At 49.6% G+C, this 20751-nt stretch overlaps 2 protein-coding genes across 4 annotated transcripts; one reads left to right on the top strand and one right to left on the bottom strand.

The window, feature by feature from the left end:
* The first annotated feature begins 1241 nt into the window (after positions 1-1241).
* Pierce1 (piercer of microtubule wall 1) lies at positions 1242-5883 on the top strand. The gene is made up of 3 exons (XM_051184016.1): positions 1242-1405; positions 2211-2289; positions 5695-5883. The coding sequence occupies exons 1-3, from the start codon at positions 1263-1265 to the stop codon at positions 5881-5883; spliced, it is 411 nt and encodes a 136-aa protein (XP_051039973.1). The 5' UTR covers positions 1242-1262.
* A 6386-nt stretch (positions 5884-12269) lies between these two features.
* Ppp1r26 (protein phosphatase 1 regulatory subunit 26) lies at positions 12270-19113 on the bottom strand. Of its 3 annotated transcripts, none has more exons than XM_051184969.1 (3): positions 18958-19113; positions 17868-17990; positions 12270-15936 (listed from the first exon to the last, which is right to left on the bottom strand). In XM_051184969.1, the coding sequence occupies exon 3, from the start codon at positions 15876-15878 to the stop codon at positions 12354-12356; it is 3525 nt and encodes a 1174-aa protein (XP_051040926.1). In that variant the 5' UTR covers positions 15879-15936; positions 17868-17990; positions 18958-19113; the 3' UTR covers positions 12270-12353. The 3 variants fall into 3 exon arrangements, with proteins under 3 accessions (XP_051040926.1, XP_051040924.1, XP_051040927.1); XM_051184967.1 differs by lacking the exon at positions 18958-19113 and adding an exon at positions 18572-18627; XM_051184970.1 differs by lacking the exon at positions 18958-19113 and adding an exon at positions 18428-18577.
* Positions 19114-20751: the final 1638 nt, after the last annotated feature.

The raw sequence follows: 20751 nt of genomic DNA, 5'->3' as shown, positions 1-20751 counted from the left end.
AACCAGGACGAGGGGATTCTCATCTACAACTCGTTCCTCCCGGTAAAATCATAGCGTCTTCTCAGAACCGGTGATCCACCTGCCTCTGGCTCCCGGGTACTATGATTAAAGGCATGCACCACCACTGCCTGGCATATTGTTTGGTTTTTAATTGTTTTTTTTTTCTTTAAAATTTGTTTATATGTATATGTTATGTATGAGTATTTTGCCTATGTGTATGTATATGCACCCCTGTGAGTGCCCGATGCCTGTGGAGATTGATCCCCAGTAACTGGAGTTAAAGATGTTTTTGAGTCACCTTATAGGTGCTGGGAGTTGAACCCAGGTCCTCTGTAAGAACAATAAATGTCCTTACCTGCTGGGCCCCAAATTACTTTAAAGAATGAAGACAACAATGAACCAAAGTTTCCCTGACTGGTCTGGCACTCACAGAGATCTGCCTATCTCTGTTTCCATGTGCTGGAATTATTGGTGTGGACCACCACACTATGCCCCGAGTGACTTTTATTGTTTGTTTTAAATTGTTGTTGTTATTATTATTATTATTATTATTATTGAGACAAGGTCTCACTACATACCCTTGGCTGACCTAGAACTCTCTATGTAGATCAGTCTGGCCTCAAACTCAGAGATCTGCTTCCTGGCATTGCACTAGCAAGTCATCAATATGTGCACAGCTCACAAGATCTTTTTATTTGTTTGTTTGTTTATTTATTTAAATGGTATTTGATCTGGGAGGAATTCCTAAATTTAGCAACATCTCGGTTCTAAATTAGGCTGAATCATGGGGCATGGGGTAACAGAGGCTAAGGAGAAGTCCTGGCAAGAATAGTAAACTGCAGACCAGTGAGTGCTTGCTTAGGTAGAAAATAGAAACCTAATTCCTGTGTGTTTGCTAGTCAAGTCCCAGGTTCTAAGATTTCATTTGCCCAGGATCTGCTTCTTTTTGCCTTTTGGGATGATACCAGGATGTTCCCAATAGTCCCAGAAAAAGGCCAGCGTAACTCCCAGAGGGACTGAAGTCTGAAAGCTTAGGATTCCTTAGCGCGACAGTCCTAGTTTAGAACTCCTCACTGTCCCCTTTGTTATTCGCCCTCTGGAAGATTCTAGACTTGCTTATAGCTCCAGTGGCAAGCAGCCTACAAAGGACCGCCCCTCCTCCCGATCAGGCAACATTGCTGCCTAGCAACAAGACGCCCTGCCGCGGCAGCCGCGGTCTTGACTACTTAGTAGTCCGGGGGCTACTTTCCTGTGGAGGTCAAATGTCTGAAGAAAATCCCCAAGAGTGCACGGAGCCGGTGGAACCCAAGGCTAAGCCTGCCCCAGAGAAGACGAGCGACTACTACTGCGTGAGCGAGCAGCTCCCAGTCAGGTTCAACAACCCGGGGTGGTTTCGAGGCTACAGGTGAGAAAAACTGATGTTACCTCCTCCAGGAAGCAGGGTACTGCAGGTGGCCCCTAGCTTGGGGCATGTGTGTGAAAAGTCCAAAGTGCCTGATCGCTGAGGTCAAAAAAAAGCCAGAGTTCTTTGCGCCACCATTATTGTCAGGGTCGTGGACCTGCTGTCTGAGCAACCATGAGAGTAAGTGTGTGTGCTAGTAAGGTTGTGTGTGTGTTTTACAGGGCAGCGTAGTTCCCTTGTAAATGATAGCAGCCTTCTTGACTTCTGTGAAGCATGTGCACGCATACTACCAACCCCTCCCCACAAGTAAGAGGACAGCTTGCTTAGGCCTCCGAGTGAGAAGTAGAGTGGTGTCCTGACAGTAGCCTCTGTATCACAGACCACAGCTTCACAAACCAGATTTCCTTCCTCTGATCCACCTGTCAGAAGCTTGGCCTCTGTAAGGGCTGGGGCCCAGAAGTGGAGGATTAGCTGGGTAACAGGGTCGGAGCTGAGATGCTGTTTTCCCAGGTAGCTACATACCTGGCAGAGACAATCTGTGCCAATGTCCCACTGAGCGCCCCCCCCTCCAGCATTTGTTGGCTGGGTGCTCTGTAGGGGTTTACCTAGGAAGGATCACTGGCCATGGCTAGCGGAGGAGGCCAGGGAGGCAGGCCTGCTGGGAATGAGTGGCCACAGTGGGAGCCCTGCTGGCATGTTATTGCCGTCTGGGGACATGAATAAAAAAGCTCTATCAATCACATTCTACCAGGTTATGACCTGTGTGGATTAGACTGAGTGGGAAACAGTGTGTATCTCTCTTCTGCAGGACCAATGAGGCTGTCTCCATGTACAGGACCAGTAACCAAACCTATGGGAGCAGAGCACCCACAGTGCATGAGATGCCGGTAGGTGCATGCCAGACATGTCCGGCTGAGGAACTATCTAGAAGAACAGAGTTGTGAGGAGTCCCATTATAAATATGAGGCACCTCAAGTCACGTTAGAATGGGGCAGGGCAGGGCAGAGAGAAGACTGAATACACTTAGAAGCAAAATATGTTTTATGAAGAGAAAAGTCCAAGTATGCTTGCTTCTGCATTGTCCTTCTGCACTATAGTCATTCACACCTTCAGACAGGCATGCACTTCTTCACATGTGCACATGCACCTTTACATCAAATCAAGGAAGCCAAGTGTCCCCTGGAATTAGTTTTGTGCAGTGAGATGTGCAACTGAGCTTTGGAGTGCAGCCCTGGTCAGAGCTAAGGTTGCAAGATGATGCCATTGTGATTGAAGTCATTCAGATCCAGGGGGAGCACTAAAGGAGTCAGTGAGCATGTGCCGATCACGGGGCTCCCTCTTTGGAAGGAGGATGTTGGGGGTCATTTTCCCAAACAGTTGCCGTTTTTGATTGATCATTTAGTTGTGTCATAGTTCTGAGAGACAGAACTCCCGTGAAGAGACTACTTTAAAAGATGTTCTGGAGTCAGTGTTCCAGAATCAGAGAAAAGGTGTTTGTGTGGGAAGCAAGTACATGGATGGGTACTGACTGGTGCTTCTGCATTCTGTTTTATTTGCTTATTTGGTTTGTTTTTTTTTTTTTTTGTTTTGTTTTTTTTTTTTTTTTTTTTGACATAGGGTTTCTCTATGAAGCCTTGCCTGTCCTAGAACTTGCTTTGTAGACCAGGCTGGTCTCATACAGAGATCACTTGTCTCTGCCTCCCAAGTGCTGGGATTGAAGGCATTCACCACCACTCCTGGCTACTTCTGTGGTCATAAATTGCATTCTATTTGTCTTTGGTGTGGGTGCACCACAGCACATGTATGTAGGTCAGAGGACAACTTGTAGAAATTAGTTCTTTCACCATATGAGTCCTGGAGACCCAACTCAAGTCATCAAGGCTGGCAATACTTGCCTTTATCTTTTTCTTTGAGACAGAGTCTCAATTTAGCCCCAGATTGTTTTGACTTCACCAGGTAGCTGAAGATGGCTTTGAACTCCTGAATTTCTTGCCTCTGTCTCCCAAGTGCTGGGTTAAAGAGCATCTACCACACCCTGTTTTGTGAAGGGTTGGGGCTTTGCTAATATAGCCATAGTGTTCTACCAGCCTCGGTTTCTGCTTCTGCCTTTATAAAAGGTCAACAGAGGCATTTTACACTCAGGTTATCAGGCCATGGGCCACAAGCTGAGGCTAGCGGGCAGGTTAGGAGGTGGCTAGTCCCTGCTTCTTACTGTCCTATTGTTGGGTTGGCTGTTCAGCTTCCTGTCTGACTACATTGCACTCTGTGAGCATCTCTTAGTAATATTCTCATGATACTGCAGCGGTAGATATCTGTCCTTATACACTTGTCAAAAGGTACTTGGAGGGCCAAGAGGGAGCCCCTGAGCACATGGTGCTGTTAGTGAACAGCCAAGTAGCAGTATCGGCTCAGATGCATCGCACCTGCAATGCACTGTGCTAACTCTGGGGGAGCTGTGTACATTACAATGGAATCTGGACACTATTTTATGTTCAGTTTTCCTGGGAATCTCAAACTTGCCTTTTGAAAAGTGCTCTGAGCCAGGCAGTGGTGGTGCATGACTTTAATCCCAGAACTCTGGAGGCAGAGACAGGTGGATTTCTGTGAGTTTGAGGCCAGCCTGGTCTACAGAGCTAGTTCCAGGACAGCCAGGGCTACACAAAGAAATATTGTCTCGGAAAAAAAAAAAAAAAAAAAAAAGGAAGGAAAAGGGAGGAAGAGAGAGAGACAGAGAGAGACAGACAGAGAGAGAGAGAGAGAGAGAGAGAGAGAGAGAGAGAGAGAGAGAGATGGAAATGCTCTGAAATAATTTTTCTTTACATGGTGGAGGTTAGTTTGCACATGTCAGACATCTCCCTATCATGTAATGAGCCTGTCTAGCCAGGCTGATTCTCACCAAAGTTCCTGTACTCACAGTGGCCTCACCACATTCTCAGAAAGAACTGAGAGCCCTGTGCCTCTTCAGAGCAGCCCCCTCCCACACACTGGGTCCATGGTGCATGCTCTGGAGTCTTTAAAACCCTTGCCAGAGGATTTTGGCTTACAGCCAGGTCAGACACCACTGCTATGCCTTGGAGGAGTGACCTCAAAGTCTGTGTATTAAAGGCAGGGTTGCTAGTATGTGCTCCTGTGATGTGGGACTTTATGGGAGTTTTCAGGGCTTTGGTGGTCACCCTTGAGAGATATCCTGGCATCCAGCCAGTCCTCTCTTCACTCTTCCTCATAGCTCCCAACTCAAGTTTGCTCTGATCACTGCCACCTAGCACCTCAGCTGAGGTCCAAAGCATGGGACTGCTGAAACTCCAGGAGTGAGGCCCAGATATATTCTCTCTCTCTCTCTCCTTCTCTATGTCAGCAGGTCTCTGTCTCTGTCTCTGTCTCTCTCTCTCATTGAAGGCGGGGTTTTAATGAGTCCACAAGACTCAAGGTAAACGATAAACAGGTATTTATTAGGGAATCACTTACACAGATAATGGTAAATAACTGTTGTGGCCTTCCTGCTCCAGAAGATGTGGTCTCTGTGCTCTCACCACAACCTAAGAGAGTGAGCCAGCCTCTCCCATTCCTTATAAGGGTGACATCTACACCTGAAGTCATGCCCCTAAGATGTGGCCACCACCTCAAATTCATTGGCAAAGCAAGATGCCACTACTCTCTTCTCTCATTTTGAGACAGGGTCTCTCTATATAGTCATGAAGTCATGACTGTTCTGGAACTCTATATATAAACCAGACTGGCCTCAAACTCACAGAGATCTGCCTCAAATGTTGAGATTAAAGGTATGGGCCATTATGCCCTCTAACTTTTTCTCTTCCTAAGTTAGTTTTAAGTATTTGTTAGATACAGTGTTGCAAGGTAACTACACTCACAGAAGAAAAAACTGGAGGGTTCAGAGGCCTGGGGACTTGCCCAGTGTGGCATGGTTGGCAGGAGTAGACCTTTGTGTGTGTGTGTGTGTGTGTGTGTGTGTAGGGGGATGGTGCTCTGGCCTGACCCCAGGTAAATGCTTGTTGTAACACCTAGGTGTGGAGGTGTTGCACACAAGTAATCCTGTAACTTCCCTTGATGTCCATGCAGTGTGGAAACTAGGCACTGTTAATTATATTAGACATATTAAGCACAAATTGGGATGGTTGGAGCAGAATAGGCCATCTTGCCCACTCTGGTTTCTGTGCTTCCTAGCAACAGAGGTTGTATTTTCTTACAAATTCTTACTCTTCTTCTAAAATACCAGTCTGGCTGCTTGAGTATTGTCACATACCATTAATCCTCTTGTTTCTTTTCACTTCCAGAAAGTATTTTATCCATCTTCAAATAAGTTCTCCAGACAACTTTCAGCTTCTGGAATGTTCCGGAATAATACTTTTAATGTCGGCTTGGAGAAGAGCCTAGTGACAGGCCCTGACAATTACATCACCCACTGTGACCGCCTTAATTTTCACCCCAGTTACAATGTTAACAGGCCATCCATCTGTGACTAAGGGAGCTGGGTGCTTGCCCCCCCCCAAGGGGAGGGGTGTCTCCCAACTCAGTGCTGTTGTAGGGAGCATTGCTGTCCCAATCCTTGACAAGTGCCCAGTTCTAAAGGCACAGATCTCACTGCCTTCTCAGAAACACTTTTCCTTCCAGGAGGAGAGAAATATGCAAATAGGGCCATGATATCTTTCTTTCTGTATTTTATGAAGGAAAGATGCTGATGGCTGGGTTTTCTATTAAAAAAGTTGCTACAGACTTGTCTCATATTTGTCCTGGAGTAACAGGGAACTGAACATCTTGGAACCCAAATCTTGGTCTGAAAGGTAGAGTATGCCAGGGAGTGCCACAAATGTCTTTACTTGAGAGCTATTGCCATGTGTGTGACCATGCTAGGCACAGGCCCTAGAAGGTCCCCAGAGAGTGTGGGGGTGCTCCAGCTGGTGGTAGGCTCAGGGAGGGACATAAGCCATGCACCAAGGTTGACAATGACAATCTTTGTTGATAACTGTGGAAGTTAGAGGTTTTCCATTCAGGTACCATCCAGGTCTGACCTAGATTGGAAATACTCAGGTTTACAAAAGGCTCTCTATGATAATTTTGTTTTATTTAAGATTAAGATTTTTAGTTTTTTTTTTTGTGTGTGTGTGTGTGTGTGTGTGTGTGTGTGTGTGTGTGTGTGTGTGTGTGTGTGTGTGTCCAGGAGAGGATGTCAGGTTTCCTGGAGTTATAGGAGATGTGAACTGTATCTCATCTCAGTACTGAGACCTGAACTTGGGTCATTTATAAGAGTAATATGTGCTCTTAGCCACTGAGCCACCTCTCCAGCTGTCATTTTCCTTTCTTTTTGCTCTCTCTCTCTGTGGGGGAGGGGAGGCCAGGCTTGGCAGCAAGTACCTTACTCTGCTAGCCATCTTGTTTATCCAGATCACTGTTTTTTTAATGTATATGTGCTCGTGTGTATGTGTATGTGTGTAGGCCAGAGGTTGGCATCAGATGCCTTCCTTTATTGCTCCCCACTATGTGTTTTGGGACAGGGTCCCTCCCTGAACCTGGAGCCTGATGTTTTGGTTAGATTGAGTGGCCAGTGAACCCTGGGGATCAGCTGGCCTCTCTGTCCTTTAGTGCTAGGGTTATAGATGCATGTCCCTGTGCCTGACTCCAAACTATACTTTATCCACTCAGCTATCTCTACTTCTGATTTTTTAAAAAGATTTATTTATTAAGTATACAGTGTTCTGTCTGCATGTATCCATGAAGGCCAGAAGAAGGCACCAGGTCTCATTACAGATGTCTGTGAGCAACCATGTGGTTGCTGGGAATTGAACTTAGGACCTCTGAAAGAGCAGCCAGTGCTCTTAACCTCTGAGCCATCTCTAGACCAGGCTGACTTTGAACTCACAGAGATCCCCCCTGCCTCTGCCTCCCAAGTGCTGGGATTAAGGATGTATGGCACCTCCACTTGACCTGATTGTTTGGAGAGGGGGTGGATGTTGAGATCAGAAAGAAAATCTTTACATGATGTCATTAATGCTTTGTTCACAGAAATTAAATGCACTGTTTTTTTTCCCCTTCAGTATTACTAATGTACAAAGTAAACATTTGGCAACAGTCTTAATGTCTCATTTGGAGTGGGGATGCTTTCTAGAAAAAATCGATTGGTTTAATTAAAAGGCTATGAACCCAGGCTGAAGCATGAATCTACAGACTGCTCTTCTGTGGTGGATAGCCAGCAGGCTGGGTGTCCAACTGTAAAGGGTTTTTTGTTGTTGTTTCAAGACACGGTTTCTCTGTGTAGTCCTGGTTGTCCTGGAACTCACTCTGTAGACCAGGCTGTCCTCAAACACACATAGATCCACCTGCCTCTGTTTCCCAAGTGCTGGGACTAAAGGTGTGCACCATTGCATATGGCATTTTGTAAGCTTTATTTAGGGCTATCAGCAGTGGTGGCACACACCTTTAATCCCAGCACTGGGGAGACAGAGGCTGGCAGATTTCTGTGAGTTTGAGGCTAGCTTGGTTTGTGTAACTGGTTCTAGGATAGTCAGGGCTACATAGATAGACCCTGTCTCAAAAAAGAAATTATTTTTTATTTAGGGTCTGGAGAGATATCTCAGTAGCTAAGGGAACTGGCTACTCTTTCAGAAGACATGGTTCAATTCCCAGCACACCCACATGGTGAGTCACAATTGTCAGTAACTCCAGCTCTAGGCTCTATGAGGGCACCATGTGGTGTACACACATACATGCAGACAAAACACCTATACATATATGTGTTAGTCAGGATTCAGTCACAGAACTTAAGGAATATATATATATATATATATATATATATATATATATATATATATGGTTTTTTTTTTTTTTTGAATGATTTACAGGCTGTGGTCCAGCTAATCCAACAATGGCTAGCTGTGAAGAGAAAGGTCAAGAATCTAGTAGTTACTCAGCTGGGTGTCTCAGCTGGTCTTCTGTAGATGCTGGAACCCTGAAGAAGTAGCTCCAATGCCAGTGAAGAAATGGACTTGTTAGCAAGTTGATGGCAAGCAGGCAAAGAGCAAAAGCTTCCTTCTTCCGTGTCCATATATAGGCTTCCAGTAGAAGGTGTGGCCCAGATTAACAGTGGGTCTCCCCCCTCAAGATCCTGATCAAAGATGTGTGTCTTCCTATTTCAAAGGTCCAGACTAGAAGTGGATTCCCCCACTTTAAACTGAGCAAAAATAATCTCTCACATGTGTGCCCTCCATTTCTGGATTGTAGTTCATTCCAGATGTAATCAAGTTGTCAGCTAAGAATAACTATCACAACATAAACAAAAAAATTTAACTTATTTGTGTAGAAGTCTGTGCCTTTATGGGTTTGTTATGTGTCACATGAGTGCAGGTGCCTGAAGAGCATGGAAGAGGAGACCCTGCGGCTAGAGTTACAGGAGGCTGAGAGCCATCTGATTTAGGTGTTGGGAACTGAACCTGGGTCCTCAACAAAAGCAGTATTGCTCTTAACTGCTGAGCCATCTATCTCTTCAGCCCCTGAATTAATCAACCTGTGGCTTGTTGAGACAGGGTCTCACTATGTAGCTCTAGCTGTCCTGGAACTGTGTAAACAGGTCTGGCCTTGAATTTACAGAGATCACCTGACTCTGCCTCCCGAGTGCTGGGATTAAAGGTGTGAGCCACCACGTCTTGCTGAAAATCATTAAAAATATTCCTAAATGCCACCTGCCTTGTGCCTAGCCTCTCCCCATTCCACATAACTGAGGATGGTCTTAAACATCTCTTTTCCCACCTCCTGATGCTGGGATGACATCAGGAGGCATACAGTACCACACTTAGTTTATGTGGTGCTGGGGATCAAATTCAGCCACGCTACATCCTCAGAGCCCCTCTGCCTTCTGTTGAAAGGAAAAAGCCCCACCAACCAAGTGCTGCAAAGAGGGAAGGCCTTCACAGCAGCCACCCTGAAGAGCAGGTGGACAGTGCCACGCTGGGGAGAACTAAGCTCTGGTCCTGCCATGTATGTGATGGGGCGGATTTGTCTCAGTAATCGGCACTTCTGAGAAAACCTGTGAGGTGGACAGTCCCCTCTTCTAAGCCCAGGGGTAATACAGGGCCTGGGCCAGAATTGTCAGCTGCCAAACCAAAAAAAAACGTGGTTTGGCAGAGGGACCAAGCCTGCCTGCAGGCTGTGTGGGTTTCATTCTGGCACTGCAGTTGGGCACTGAATTGCTTTAATTGGCCATGTCCAATAAAATGCTTTTCCTGGGAGAGCTGATGAGAATACAAAGGTAGACACCACATGTTAAATAGAAGTGTCTGGAAAGACAAAAAGCCCAAATACTTCTCATGTGGTCCACCTGACAGTCTTACTTTATTTCCTGTCGGTATAACAAATTATCTTAGGCTTGTAATGTATATAGAAGGGAGGTTTATTTGGATCAGGGTTCTCGAGACTAGGAATTCAATATCAAGGACCTGATATCTCCCGGGCATCTGCAAGGTCCTCCTTTTGGACTGGTACCGAGGTAACACTTAACGAGGCAGAGCAAGCTGGCCATATCAGACTTCTCACAAAGCCACCAGTGCCACCACAGGGACATTTGTCCATTTCCTGACTGTGGGTGTGATGTCACCAGCTACTTTAAACTCTTCCCATCTGGCCTTTCCTGTAGTGATGGACTGTATCAAAATCAACACTGAAGTAGTTTTTGCCAAGAGCATTCTATCATGTTGTCAAGAGTGTATTGTCACAGAGACAGGACAAGAAACTAGGACATGAGTGTACATGTGGGACTTGCTGGCCCTAGCTGATAGATGGCACAGCCTTCAGCCCAAGAGTGCTGCCCTTCCCAGAATTGGGAGAAGTTTTTGTTGCACACAACACAGCAAACTTGGAAGGAAAGCAATACTGCTCCTGGGTTCAGGAGGCTGGCCCAGTGCTGTCCACAGGTGGGGAGCAGGGATGGGACTGTGTTGCAGGTCTAAGCTCCTTTCCTTTGGTGGTGATGTCATCACGCCACCCAGGCCAGGTGTCCCAAACAAAGGACAAACTAATTTGTGGATAGTACTTGGTTTATTCATTAGAAAAACAAAAACAAAACCCAATGGGTCTTACATACAAAACAAGACGATTTTTGTTTTCAAGGGTTAAAAGCACTCTTTAAAAATTTAAAGTGGGAACACAGAAGACACAAAGCTGTTTCTTCCACAAACACATGAACAAATATAATATGCACATGGAATTTATTATACACAGATCAAGATCATTCAGAGGCAAGACAGGACCACAGAGCCCTGTGTACATCACAGCTCCAACATGGCAGGCACTGAGGATGGTGGGAGTGTGTGTCTGCATTTGGGCACAAAAGTGAATTACAATTAAGACCCAGGTGCATAAAGTAGAAAACTCACTTCCATATTAGAATGTTAGAATACCAACAGAACTCAGCCATAGAGAAGAGCCACAGCAACCCAGGATACAGAGCTGCAGAACTCAGGGGTGGCAGGTGATGATCACAACACAGATGTATGCCCACATCTGGGGTCCAGCACATCTTCAGCCCCCAGTTACCACTGGTACCTTGGTACCAAAGCAGTATCTCTCTGGTTAACTGCCAGGACCCCAAACTGCTGCCTGTAGCCTAGCCTCAGCACCGGCCAGGCCCCTCTTCCTCCTGGATAGAGGCAGGGTTGCAGAAAGCCATGCAGGCTGCTGGTGTTATCGTTGGTCACATAAAACTGGGCTTTGAGTCTTACAGGGCTGGGGGTTCACCATCACAGGTGGCTAAGGTATTCAGGGACCATACCATCTCACGGCCTCACTATTCACCCACACATACATCAAGAACAGTCAAAACAAACACATGGAATCACCTTTTAGAGCCACAAATAAAAGCAAATCAGTAGCTCTCATATAAAGAGGCTTATATGGATGCTATAATGCCCCAGCAATTGGACACTGGATGATCTGGCCTCAGCTGAGCTGCAGAGCCAGTAGCCAGATTCTCACACTAGACAGGGATGACTGGCTAGCTATCTGCTGGCTGTTGTGCTTTGAAGTGCTTTCTAATTACAGGCATGACTACAGGATGCAGAGACAGCCTCTGGCCAGGAACCAGAGCCCTTCATGAAGCACCCTTGTCCCAGTGGCATCCTGACACACCTCAGCCATATTAGCACTTCTGAGGTGGACAGCTGCTGCTGTCTCCAGGCCTGAATATCTGCACCAGCAATGGCCTACAGATCCATCTTCTGTTTCTTTTTTTTTTTTTTTTTTAAATATTTATTTATTGTGTTTACAATGCTCTGTTTACATGTCTGCTTCAACACCAGAAGAGGGCACCAGACCCAATTACAGATGGCTGTGAGCCACCATGTGGTTGCTGGGAACTGAACTCAGGACCTTTGGAAGAGTAACCAGTGTTCTTAACCTCTGAGCCATCTCTCCAGCCCCCATCTTCTGTTTCTAACCCTCACAATGACCATGAGAATCAAGTGTTTGCTCATCTATACGCATGCATGGAGACCACAGAGAATGGCAGAGCTAGGTACACCCTGAAAAGATCGAACAACATTTTTCAAAAAGTGTTTCTTGCACTACTTTAAATAATTTACAAAAAAACCCTACAAAAACCGTATGTACCAGGACACATCCATTAAATAAAAATGTCATTTGAGGTTAGTGTACATATTTATACGGGGTGGGGGGGGCGCACAGAAGGGACCCTTTCTTTTTGCTCTTTAACAGTCAGTATCCCCGACCCCCACCCCATGCTGCCAAGACAGACACACACACACACACACACACACACACACAGAGAGAGAGAGAGAGAGAGAGAGAGAGAGAGAGAGAGAGAGAGATGGAGGAGACCAGGAAGGAGGGAGGGAAGGAGGAGAGAGGGAGGAAGAGAGAGAGCAAGTGAGAGAAAGAGACAAAGAACACTTCTCACAGCTATGGTAAGAGAGTGACATGCCTGTCAAAACTAGAGGCCTTTGCTGCTCAATATGGTGCTGCCCCCATCCTCCACAGAGGTGTCACTGAATTCGCTGGCATCACTGCCCAAGGCCTCCTGGTCCTGGTGTTCCCTGTCAACCCTGTGTCGATATCTCAGGTCTAGGACATTGTCCTCAGAGCCAGAATTCCTCCTGTCCTGCTGTCTCAGGGATCCCTGAGCCTTCCGGCTTGGCCAGTGCCCACTGTCCTTCATAAGCAAGTGTGGGCTTCCAAATACAGGGCTGTGACCAGGCTGGGTCTCCCTGAAGGCCGAGAATGCTGGGCCCTGCAGAGGTAGGCCCAGGCTGGGGCTGAAGAGGCCAGCCTGCTTGCCCCCCCAGGAGACACTCTTCCCGAAGTGGAAGAGCTGGGTGGAGAGGAAAGGCAGGCCCTTCCTGGGGCCTGAGGAGAAGCTGAGTGGGCCCCCGGCCTGTGGTGTGGTCCCCTTTTCTTTCTCACCTCCAAAGACCCCCGTCCATAGTGTACCTTGTCCGGAATTCAGTGCCCATGGGCTGGATAGCCTGCTCTGGTGTGCAAAGTCACTCCAGGGGAGGGTGAGGTCAGCCTGGGGCCCAGGATTGGGGGCCAGCAAGTTCTGACTGCCATAGCTCAGGTGAAATGTGCTCCCAGCACTTCCAGCCTCAGCACCCACTTTGGCACAACTGGGTAGCTGGCCAAAAACACTTTGTGCCACAGCAGTCTGTGCTCCTCGTGGGCTCGGGTCTTTGTTAACACTGGCACTTTTCCTGCTTGGTGGAGACACTCTGGCAGAATGGTTCCTGCTGGTGTTCTTGGCCAGTGCTGGCTCACTTCGGCCCAGGGCCGTGGGGAGACGCGTGGCCTGCTCGGTACGGGGGGTGCCCTTCCCCGTCTGGCTTAAGGGGCTGGCTGCCTGTGTCCGAGCTCTCTCTGTACCTCTCCTTCCTTCGGCCAGCTGAGGGGTCCCCCTGGCTTTTTGGCTCCGTGTGCACACTCCGGGCTGTAACCCCAGGGTGGGTTCTTTCCTGCATGGCATCTCTGGCTTGGCAGCGGCCCCTTGAGGTTCTGAACTGCGTACAGACTCTTTGGCCTTTTCTGCCAAAAACCTCCTGATCTCCAGCTCGATGCTGTCATCACTGTCCACTGAGCTGTCTTCAGACAGGGGGCTGGAGGCGGGAGGAGGGCAACTGCTGACCCCTGTGTCCTTAGGAGGAGTCCTTTCTGGACTCTTCCTCCTGGGAAGCAAGGCCAGGACTGCATCCTCACCCCCTGTACCACTCAGCTTCACCCTCTCTGCCACACTGCTGAAAGTGCTCGCTGGGCTTCTTCCCGGGCTGTCCTTGTTGTCCCCTCTGCACTTGGACAGGCAGCTCCGTAGTGCTTGCTGCCCATGGTCTTTCTGGTCCTTCCAGTCCCCGGGGAGGCTGCTCAGCTTCTCTCCACACCGAGTCTCTGTGGTGCCGAATCTGACCTTCTTACACGCAGTCCGGGGCTCTCTGCCCCTCTTCTTGAACTTCCGCTTAGATCTTAACAAGTCTTTGATGGCCATGTCCAGGTCCTCGTCGCTGTCCAGAGAACTGCTCTTATCCTCAGAGCTCTCTTTCTCACCAGTACTCTTCCCCTCACCTGCTTTCCCAACGGCCCCGTGGCCGTGTGATAGGTGTGTATCACTGAGTCCAGCTGTCCTGGAAGGGGCAGGCTGGTCCTTGGCCTCAGCCTCCCCTCCTGGGGTCTCTGTGACTCTGCTTTGGCTGGGAGGGTCCCAACCATCACAGCCGGGCTGACCCTTCCCCTGGATGTGGTTACTGTCCTGGGCACTTTCTCTACCCTCCCGTATTTTCTTGGGCACTACAGTGCCGCCTCCACCTCTCCGTTTCCGTTTGCAGCCCAGGGGAAGCTCTGGTGTTTTAGTAAGAGATGCCTTGGGGATGCCAGTTTGGCCACTGGGGCCGGGTGGGGACAGTGAGCCCTGGGCAGGCTGTGGACTCCCTATTTGTGCCTTGAGGGCCAAAAATGTCCGGATCTCCTGCTCTATGCTGTCATCACTGTCAACGTTGCTGCTGTCACCTTCAGAGCGGGGAGGGATGGGTGGGGAACAGAAGAGTGGGTTCGTGAGTGGAGGCCTGTCACTGCCTTCCATGGGGACTGGTAGTATGGTCTTGGAAATGTCCAGGATTGCTTCTGCGCACATCAGCTCGGTGGATGTGTCTGCTAGGCATGATGAAGCCTGGTGCATAGCTTCAATCTTGGCAGCCGTATGTCCTGGAAGTACAGAGGGCCTCACATCTGTTAGGAGCGTGGAGAGGGGGTCAGGGTGGAGGCCCCCCAGGGTGGTGTCCATTACCTTTGGGGCTGTGAGCTTTTTCCTGCTTGGGGGTCTCCTATGGGTTTCAGGCAAGGTACTTGGCTGAGCTCCGCCAGGGCTCTCCTCTTTCAGCGGGGCTCTCAGAGTTGGGTCCCCACTGGCCTCATTCCTGGTTTTCTCTAGCTGGTACAGCTGGATGGCCTCCTCGATGCCGTCATCACTGCTGGAGTCCGATGCCTGGCGCACTGGGGCTGAGTTCCTGATGCGCTTGCTGCGCCTGGCAGGCATGCTCCTCCTTACCCCACCCCTGTTCTGTGCAGCCTCAGGTCTGTGGACAGTCAGCCTTGTGCTCACTGGGGTCTCAGGCTCTGTGATGACCTTAGGCCGGACGTTTCTGGGCTGCATGCTCATCTTTGTTAACCTGGGAGGTTTGCGGAAGATGAACTCCTTACAGGTTCCTACCAGAGCTGCCCTGGCTGAGGTCTCTCGGTTCCCTCTAAGTCTGGCAGGGCTTTCGTTTGGGTCTGATTTTTTATCCACAGACCCATCACACTTTGGGTTTTCATGCTGTCTTTTCTCATTAAGAAACTGTTCTATTTCAGCTTGGATGCTCTGTTCAAAGGAGTCCTCGCTGCTTATGCTAGCTGGGGAGGTGGAGCCCTGGTCCTCACTGGTTCCCATAGGAACACTACTTGAGCCAGGAGTGAGTTGTGGGGGACATGGGATGGGTAGGGGACCACTGTGGGCAGGCTCTGGGACACAGGAGCCTCCTCGGGACATAGGCTCAGAAGCCCCTCCCTTTGCCTTCAGGTATTCTTGGATAGCCTCCTCGATGTCCCGGTCCACAGAGTCATCACTGTCAGAATCCAGCTGCAAGGGACCATGTCTCCCAGCTTCATCTTTCTCTAGGGATTTGCAATCTGCAACAAGACTACAGGTAGGGAACTCTGGCTGCTCTTTGCACACAACAGGTTTGGAGGCCAGTCTGGTGTCTCGGCACCTTTCTGCACGTTGGCCTCTCTGTGTGACACGCTCATGGCTCATGCCCAGGGCAGCCTCGTCTCTCTGCAATGTGCTGATGAGCATCTGTACCCTGGCACTCACTGAGGCCCTGGAGGTGTCCTCTTTAGACTCTGAGAAACAGTCAGGAAAGCAGAAGCTCCTGGGCTGGCCAAAGGCCTCCCATCTGGACTGGAGCGCCACCACTGGAGGGGCGTTCATGAGGAACATCCTAGCAGGCAGGCTGGGTGCTGGGAGGCAGGGCTTATGGGTCAGCCCATTTCATATCCTGGGAGCAAAGAAAACATAATGAAGGCTATAGCTAACTGGTAATATCAACAAACGCCCACACAACCATAAGAGATAACATGCTTGGGGCTACAACCTAACATTTCATTGGCTGGGGAGGTTCATGCAAGCCTCTCAGACCTCAGTTTTGCCAGCAGTACTAGGAGTCACTTCCATCCTGTAGGTGGAGGACTCAGGGAAAAAAAATGCTTGCAAATTCCAGCAGCCCTTTCCTTTCCCCTCCAGGCTTTCACCTTTTCTGTAAAAGCATAAAAGAGATGCCATTTACCTCCCAGTGTCATCAGGAGAAATCACAGCAGTCTATAAACGCTTTTCTGTGCTTTAAAAGGAGTGACTATCCACATGCCCAGGTATGGTGGACTTCATAGGTGGATTCTTCCTGGGAATGACCAATATGTTCTTTATCCAAAGCTGCACCTAGTGAAGGACCCAAAAAGCACTTTCTCAAGTGCTTTTTCAGAGTTGCCTTCGCTACACTGTTGTGTATGGAAATGTCAATTATGTGACAGATGATTTTCATAGGCTGACATCAAGTTTTGCTAATCAGCAAGAAGCTTGGCCCAACGCTTTGGCAGTCACAATATCACATGAGTGGGTCTGAGTCTATCAGCAGCCTACATCTTTTTGGAGAAAGGACCGTGCGCCATGTAAACAGATCATGGGTTTATCTGTTCTGATGGAGAGGACGCTGTCCTCTCCACTAGCTGTTTCATCAGGACTTACCTTCCCGACAGGCCAAGAAGTGCTGTATACATACTGAACTCCCTCCCTTCCCAGAGAGGTGGGGCTCACCCTCTAGAGCAAAATCTGCTCAGAGGGACAGGCAACTAATTAGAGGTCACTGCAGAAGCAGTAGCAACTCATGGGTGATTATCAATGTGTGCTTCAAAGGTTAAACTAATACATAAAAATCAATTGCAATGTCTTGAAATTCTCAAGTGCAGGCTGATGTTCCACAGGGCTTCCGGGACCAGTTCTTCACTGCTCCTCTTTTATTTCAAAGCATCTCCCACCAGCTTTAAAACCGGCTGTGAGGGCTGGGCATGTTGGTACACACTTTTGATCCTAGCACTTAGGAGGCTGAGGCAAGTGGATCTCTTTGAGTTCCAGGCCAGCCTGGTTTACACATAGTGAGTTCCTGGCCAGCCAGGGCCATACACTGAGATCAAACTGTCCAAATAAATAAATTAATAAAAACAAATCAGCTTTTATTACCAGGATTATAGGGAATTGGTGATATCTAGCTTAGAAATTGGTGAAAGCTTATACTTTTTTTTTTTTTCTGTCATGATATGTTGTTAAAGTAAAGAAAGACTCAAATTCAGGAAAACTTGCCCAGATATCATTTACATTTACTGTAGCTAATTTACCACTCTTCTGGGTGAGAGCCACAGGGTGGGGAGGGCTTTCCTATAGTAGCTACCAGAGCTCACATCCTGGCCATCTACCACAGTCCTACTCTCCAATAACACTGCCTTCTGAGACACCCCACAGGCACGGGGCAGGAACTAATGGAAAGGGGCTTCTTTCACTGGCTAGGAGTCCCTACACCTTCCTTTACTGAAGATGTTATTCAAACTGCTAGAGCAATACTACAGAAATCACAAAACATTTGCACAGCTCAACTGTGAGGGTCTGAATCAAGCAGGGTGTGATGGTGCATGCCTACAATTCCAGGTGAAGGACAGAGGATCAGGAGTCCAAGGTAGTATTGTTTCCTTATCTGGTTCAAAGACTGTATCTCGGCTATTGAGATCCTGCCTCAACAGTCCAAAGCAAACAAAACAAAAGGTGTGTTGGGATGGAGTGTGTGGGTGTGTGTGTGGGTGAGTGACATTAATGTCTTAACAAGAGGGCAACCGTTACACCAGGTGCAGAGCTGGGGAGATAGATCAGTTTATCCCCACTCACCTGTTCACAGCTTATAACGACGGACCCAGATCTGGCTGGGCTTCTCCGACAGTCTTAACGGTTGTTGGTCCAACTACCTTGTCTACATCAATCTTGGGAGCTGTCATTCTGGAGAACCATGAACTGTAGAGAGTTAGAAATGTGAGCTGAAGCCAGGATTGGGGCTTTAAATTATCTCTGGGACTCAGGTTTCCAGGGTGGCTTGGCCGTAGGTACAATCAGCCTCTTGATCCCAGCATGGACACCCTGATTTTAAATTATGATGCAGAGGGCCCTGTACTCCGATTTGAAGTGGGTGTGGAGAAGATTTGGTCATCAGGAGCCAGAGGTGTTGACAAGATTCACTCCCCAGTAAAACTGTTTTGTCTGCCATCTCCTGTGCGGAGTGGAGGCAAGCGGAGACAGTCGCCCACGGCTGACTGAGCACTAACTGATTGCTCACTAACTGATTGCTCATCTCGCAGCCTAAGAGGCAGCTGGAGTAGCAGTCTGGTCTTGAGCAGGTTAATGCCAACCCTTCTCCTAGCAGAGGCAGGGCCTCCGGCTGGTCTGTGCCTCACCTATCCATCCCCAAAGTCATTTTCTGACATCCCAGGCTTAGGGAATCCGGGGACCTCGAAGCTGCGCGTGGCAGGACGAGAAGGCAGTCTCGAAGGCCACGCAGGCCTCGGTGACCCGGAGCCCGCCCCTCACCTGAGCCTCACCTGGGCCCGACCTGCACCCGCTGGCTCTCGAGGAACGCAGGGCGCAACAAGCGCTAGGCACCTCCCAGGGGCCGAGACCCTCGCCCATGGCAGCGACCAGACCCAGCCACCGACCCGATCCGGAGCCCGCCCGCCGCGGCCTGCACAGCGAACCCGGTCCAGCTGCCCGCCTTGCGCCCCGCGTCCCTGGAGGCGCCCGGCCGGGAGCGCGGGGAAAAGCGGACACACGCGCCCCGCCCTCCCTCGGTCTGGCGCCCGCAGCCACCGCGGAGCCCCGCGGGGACCCCGGGGCCCGGCGCGCCGTGGGAAGCGCGGGAGGGGAGGGCGGGGCCGGAGCGGTGAGGGGCGGGGCGACCCCCCCTCAGGCCGTCCCTCCCGCCACCTACCCGCGGCGGCGGTGGCGGCGGCGGCCGCGCTCCGGAAGCCGTGCCCGGTGGCTGGGCATCATGGGAATGGCACGGCCGAGTTCCGGGGGAGGCGCGCGGCCCGGCCGGACCCCCGCCCGCGAGAGCGCGCCCACCTGCACCGCGAGTGCCTGCGCTCGGACACGCACGGCGCGCGGGAAGAGCGCACGGGCCAGCGCGGGAGCGGCCGCAGAGCCCGCTGGGGTCCGAGCCTGCGCGGGGACCCTCCTGTCCTCCCACCCGGACCTGGCGCAGCGCCCGGAGCCGAGAGCGCGCACAGCCCAGGGGTTCTGGAGGTCGCGCGCGTTGGCAAGTTGGCCACGGCGAGGGGCGTGGCCGTGGACAGCTGGAGGAGGGCCACCGGACCCTCGCACATACCTCCTTAAGCTGCCTTGTGCTGGTCCAGATCCAGTGGCCCCCTATCTGCCCAGCCCTGCCCTGTCCTCCCCAGCCTGAAGCCAACAGAGGTGTGCTTCTCTGCCTACGGTTTGCACCCAGATCGGGATTGCGTTTAGCTCTCTTGGGCTGGACACCTTGGGCCTTCTGCCAGGTCCTCCATATCTCCCATGCCTTCTGATTCCAGAAGACCTCTAACTTTACAGAATGCTTCTATGTATTTGTTCACAATGTCCCCTACCCCGACCTTGGCGAGATCTCAGACCACACTAAGAGATAGAGACCCTGAGGCTGAGGAGGTGATGGCAAACAAACACCCGGGGTCATGCAGGGCGACCAGTTCCACATTCACATCAATGGTCTGGTGGGACATGTGGGGTGGGACTGGCTTCTGCCAACACAGTCGGGATTATAGAGTGGAATTCCTTGGCTCTGCGACACACTCTGACCATGTGACTCGGAAATCTTCCTAGTTTTCTTTTGCTTTTTAGACAAGACTGGAGATAATCGTGCTAATGGCAATGTCAGGGAGCAAGCCAGGCCCACCCTGGGCCCTAGGCACCTGCCCTATCTGATGGGGCAGATGAAATGGTTAGTGAGTGCCAGGGATCTGACTGGAGGAGGGACTTTGTTCCAGAGAAGGGCTCCTCCCTCCCTCCCTTTCTTTTACCACCTCTCTCTGTAGCCTAGGCTAGTTTTAAACTCCTAATCTTCATGTCTCTACCTCCCAGGTACTGGGATTACAAGTAGATGCTGCCATGCCTAGCACAAAAAATAGATTATTTTTAAGCTTGGGGAATTGGGGTGGGGTTGGGGGGTTCAAGAAACACAAAGACATTTTAATGCTTTCATGCCTGGGGTTTTTCCTTTTCTTTCCTTTAAAGATTCATTTATTTTACTTTATGTATATGAGTGTTTTGCCTGCATGTATGTGTAAGCACACCACTTGCTTGCCTGGTATTCAAGGAGTACCAAAAGAAAGGCATAGGATCCTCTGGAACTGGAGTGCCAGGTGGTTGGTTGTTAGCCACCGTGTGGTGCAGGGAACTGATCCCAGTTCCTCTGCAAGAGCAACAAATACAGTTAGTTTTCTAGCCCCCCCCCCTTTTCTTTCTTGGGTCTCACTGTGTGACACCGCTGCTGCAGGGATTTGTTAAATAAACTAGGCTGGCCTCAAATATACAGAGATACATTTGCCTGTTTTCATAGTGCAGGCATTAAAGGCATGAACCATCACACCTGGCCTGAGTTACTGTCTTTATGAAATAATTTACCAGTTTTTGGAGAGAATTATCCAGCTAGTAATGCCATCACCCAAGATGTGGCTGTAACACTATTTTGGCATGCTTTTAGTGTTGTGAGGAACATCTTTGGGTTTCC

This window comes from Phodopus roborovskii, unplaced genomic scaffold, assembly GCF_943737965.1.
Source record: "Phodopus roborovskii unplaced genomic scaffold, PHOROB, whole genome shotgun sequence".
In the NCBI taxonomy this organism is placed as follows: Eukaryota; Metazoa; Chordata; class Mammalia; order Rodentia; family Cricetidae; genus Phodopus; species Phodopus roborovskii.
The sequence above is the reverse complement of the archived record's forward strand: the minus strand, read 5'-3'. Positions and strand labels throughout refer to the sequence as shown.

Excerpts from the sequence above, each read along its gene's own strand:
- Pierce1 (XM_051184016.1), top strand. The coding sequence starts at position 1,263 with ATGTCTGAAGAAAATCCCCAAGAGTGCACGGAGCCGGTGGAACCCAAG. Across the intron at positions 1,406-2,210 it reads GGGTGGTTTCGAGGCTACAG|GACCAATGAGGCTGTCTCCA; the intron begins GTGAGAAAAACT and ends TCTCTTCTGCAG. Across the intron at positions 2,290-5,694 it reads CCACAGTGCATGAGATGCCG|AAAGTATTTTATCCATCTTC; the intron begins GTAGGTGCATGC and ends TTTCACTTCCAG.
- Ppp1r26 (XM_051184969.1), bottom strand. The coding sequence starts at position 15,878 with ATGTTCCTCATGAACGCCCCTCCAGTGGTGGCGCTCCAGTCCAGATGG.